We start from the raw sequence: 3149 nt of genomic DNA, 5'->3' as shown, positions 1-3149 counted from the left end.
TCGAAGCACTGCATGCGGCAGTCGCGCTGAATTCGTACACAGACGCAAACGTTTGCAACTAAGAGAATAGAAGCAGAAGAACCATATCCAATACAGCATATCGCAGCACAGGCAAAGACAAGAGAAGAAAACAAGAGAAACAAAACCCAATGCATAAAATATAAACGAAGGAAAAGACTGAAAACAGGAAACAAACTACACAAAAAGGGAAACGACGAAACCAGCGATGGAAAAACTCCTCACGTCTGTGAAAATAACTTCCTCTTTGCTGTCAACGGCTGAAAACAGAACACGAAAACAAGAAAAACAAAACAAGAAAAGATACCAGCTCCCTACAAGCCAGTCAGTCAGTGGCAGCACGAGCTGCTGTTACTAGTGCTGCAGCAGTGCTGCTGCTGATAGTCTAGCTGTTGCTTCTGTGCCTGCTGCTGCTGCATGTGCAAGTGTTTCTTACTGGTTGTGACGACGGTGGGTTCCTCCGGCGGGGGTACGTCTGCGTCTTCTGCTTCGGCTGCCGGGGCCGCCCCTGTGCCTTTGAATAGCGATGAGCCCTCAGAAGCTCCAGCAGAAGGCAGCAGGAAGGAGCTGCCTGCTGCTCCCTGCGCCGCATGCAAACAGCAGCAGCAGCACTGGTGTGGGACAAACAAAAGAGTTAAAACAAAAAAAAAGAGAAAGGGGAAACTTGTCATTGTGTCTCACGAGAGAACCGAAGGGGCTGACAAACGCCGACGTCCCTTTCAACACAGACCCAAACAGGCCGCCACCGCCACTGCCGTTGCTGCTGCTGCTGCTGCCATTGCCTGCTGCTGCGTTTCCGTTGGGAGCAGCTGCCGCAGCTGCGTCAGCTGCAGCGCCACCAGCAGCATCAGCAGCAGAGGCGGTTTCCGTGCCTGTGGATGCGCCTGCTCCCTCTGCTACAGGGGCAGCTGGCGCCGTCTGTCCAGCATCAGGTGCGGCAGCAGCACCATCTGCTGCAGCAGTTGCTGCAGCAGTTGTTGCAGCAGTTGTTGCAGCAGGTTCTGCAGCAGCGGCTGCAGCAGGTGCTGCAGCCGCTGCTGCAGGGGATTCTGCCGCCTGCGGGGTCGGTTCGGGTGTCTGCAGCCGCACGCAGAATAAAATACGCAGCAGCATCAAATGAAGATGCATATACGCACAAACAAAAGAACACATTTTCTGCAATTCTACTAGGGATCTCACCAACTGCGCTTTGCTTTCTGTTGCGCCTTCCTTCGTAGCCAGAGGCTCCGAGCAGACAGCTACAGGAGGCGCATGCGTCCGCACTATCTTTAGGCGGCTGCAGGCAAACAAAGAGCAGCAACACTGCAGCAGGACCTGTGCTACAGCAGTCCCAATAAGCTGGAGCCTGCTGCACTCAGCTGCTGTTGCATACATCTGCTGCTGCAGCACCAGTGCACCAGTGCTACTGCTGTAGCAGTGGCAGAAACTTCTTCATTTGAATTTACCGTCTGTTTTTCAAGGTGTCTGCATCGGCCTCCTNTGTAGCAGTGGCAGAAACTTCTTCATTTGAATTTACCGTCTGTTTTTCAAGGTGTCTGCATCGGCCTCCTTCAGGTCGAGAGGAGTTTCTGTTTCTTGTTGCTCCTTCTCCGTGCTTTCACCCTGCACGTGATCTTTAGTCAGTTGAGCTGCTGGTTTGCGTTTGCTGCATGCATTCTCCTGCAAACCCATTTTCACAGCAAAACATCTGCTGCATAATACGAGAAAAGCAGTGATGAAGAAACAGTACACAACTGCAGCAGCAGCCAGAGGGGAGTTGAACGCCGGTCGCTGAGGCGGGCGCCGTGAGCGGCAGCACTTCAGAGGAGGTGCAGAAGAGGAGGATTTGTAAAACAGAAAAAAAGCAATGCAGAAGTGTTTAAAGAACAAAGACAGAGGAAAAAGGACAAAAAAATGCAAACTCATACCATTTTCGCTCCCGAGCTGAGAGGGCACGGCGACGGAGCAGCAGGCAGAACTTCCCCTTCTGTTGAATGTGCTGACAATAGAAAGTAATTTCTCTCTGCAATATAAACAATTCCTAAAAAGATGAAATTCACATACATGAATGATCCTCGACCCCCACGGCCGGGGCTGTGCATGCATGCATTCGCGTGCTGCCATTGTAGTTGTACAGCATTGAGCTGCTGCTTGCTGCTACTGCAGAGAGTTNGCATGCATTCGCGTGCTGCCATTGTAGTTGTACAGCATTGAGCTGCTGCTTGCTGCTACTGCAGAGAGTTGAAAAAAGGGTTATTTCAACTACCAGTAAAAAGAATAATACAAATAAAGCTGTTTGGTTCCCTACCAATTTCAACAGAACTGAGAACATCCTAACTGCATCTGATGTCTGCCTGATCAGCACGAAGAATGCAGAAAGCAAAACAATAAAAATGCTTGGTTTATCGAGAGGAAAGGTAGTTTCAAACATACCCGTATCATATGTTGCATCTTTTTAGCCAACAGATTCTCTGTTGCTTTCTAACAAGAACAGGACGCACGTGCCTCTGTGCCCTCTTCTACTGGCTTCGCCGCAGTACCCTGTATGGCGATTGCAACATAACCAAAAAAACAAAGGCAGAAATTATAATGCAACTACAGCTTAAGATAATAAAAGAAAAACAAGGCGCATGAAGGTAGAAAGTACACTGCAACTACAGCTTCTGAAACCGCCGATCGCCCATCATGTTTCTGTCTAAGCACGGCAGCAGCGTGCCGATTGAAACATAACGCAAGCCACTACGGAAAGAGCTGTAAAATGAATACACTTTTATATAGAAACGAAAAAATAAATGTTACTGCATTGTTCAAAACCCACATGTAAAGGCTGCAGCTAGAGCATAGCAACTGCCACTGCTGTTTCCCTCTAAGGAAAGCTAAACTAAACAGTAATTGCTTACTATGTTGCCCCCTATAGATAAACTTTCTTCATGAGCAGAACTTGTGTACCAGTCTAGTCGTCTGCTACTAATAAACAGTCGTCATAACGAAGAGAAAATGTGTAATACTTTGATGCTAAAAACAATGTGTTACAGTAAGAAGAAAGGATATTGCTTGCTGTTGCAGCTTCTGCGGTGTAGCTTCTAAAAGGTAAGCTTACTGCGGCGTACCGCGGGCGAAACATCTGCAAAAGTGTGCAACATCTGCCTTAA

The 3149-nt window shown here is 48.5% G+C and overlaps 1 protein-coding gene across 1 annotated transcript; it reads right to left on the bottom strand.

Annotated features, from left to right (window-relative positions):
* Positions 1–195: 195 nt before the first annotated feature.
* Positions 196–2329, bottom strand: EMH_0051840 (uncharacterized protein; the record flags this gene model as incomplete). Its single annotated transcript, XM_013496807.1, has 7 exons — positions 196–278; positions 455–599; positions 700–1095; positions 1198–1294; positions 1535–1708; positions 1926–2020; positions 2306–2329. 7 exons carry the CDS (start codon positions 2327–2329, stop codon positions 196–198), a joined length of 1014 nt encoding a protein of 337 aa, XP_013352261.1.
* Positions 2330–3149: the final 820 nt, after the last annotated feature.

The sequence above is a fragment of the Eimeria mitis genome, genomic scaffold (genome assembly GCF_000499745.2).
Source record: "Eimeria mitis Houghton genomic scaffold, Emh_scaff2307, whole genome shotgun sequence".
NCBI lineage: Eukaryota > Apicomplexa > Conoidasida > Eucoccidiorida > Eimeriidae > Eimeria > Eimeria mitis.
Note: the sequence above shows the minus strand (reverse complement) of the source record. Positions and strands in the feature narration are given on the sequence as shown.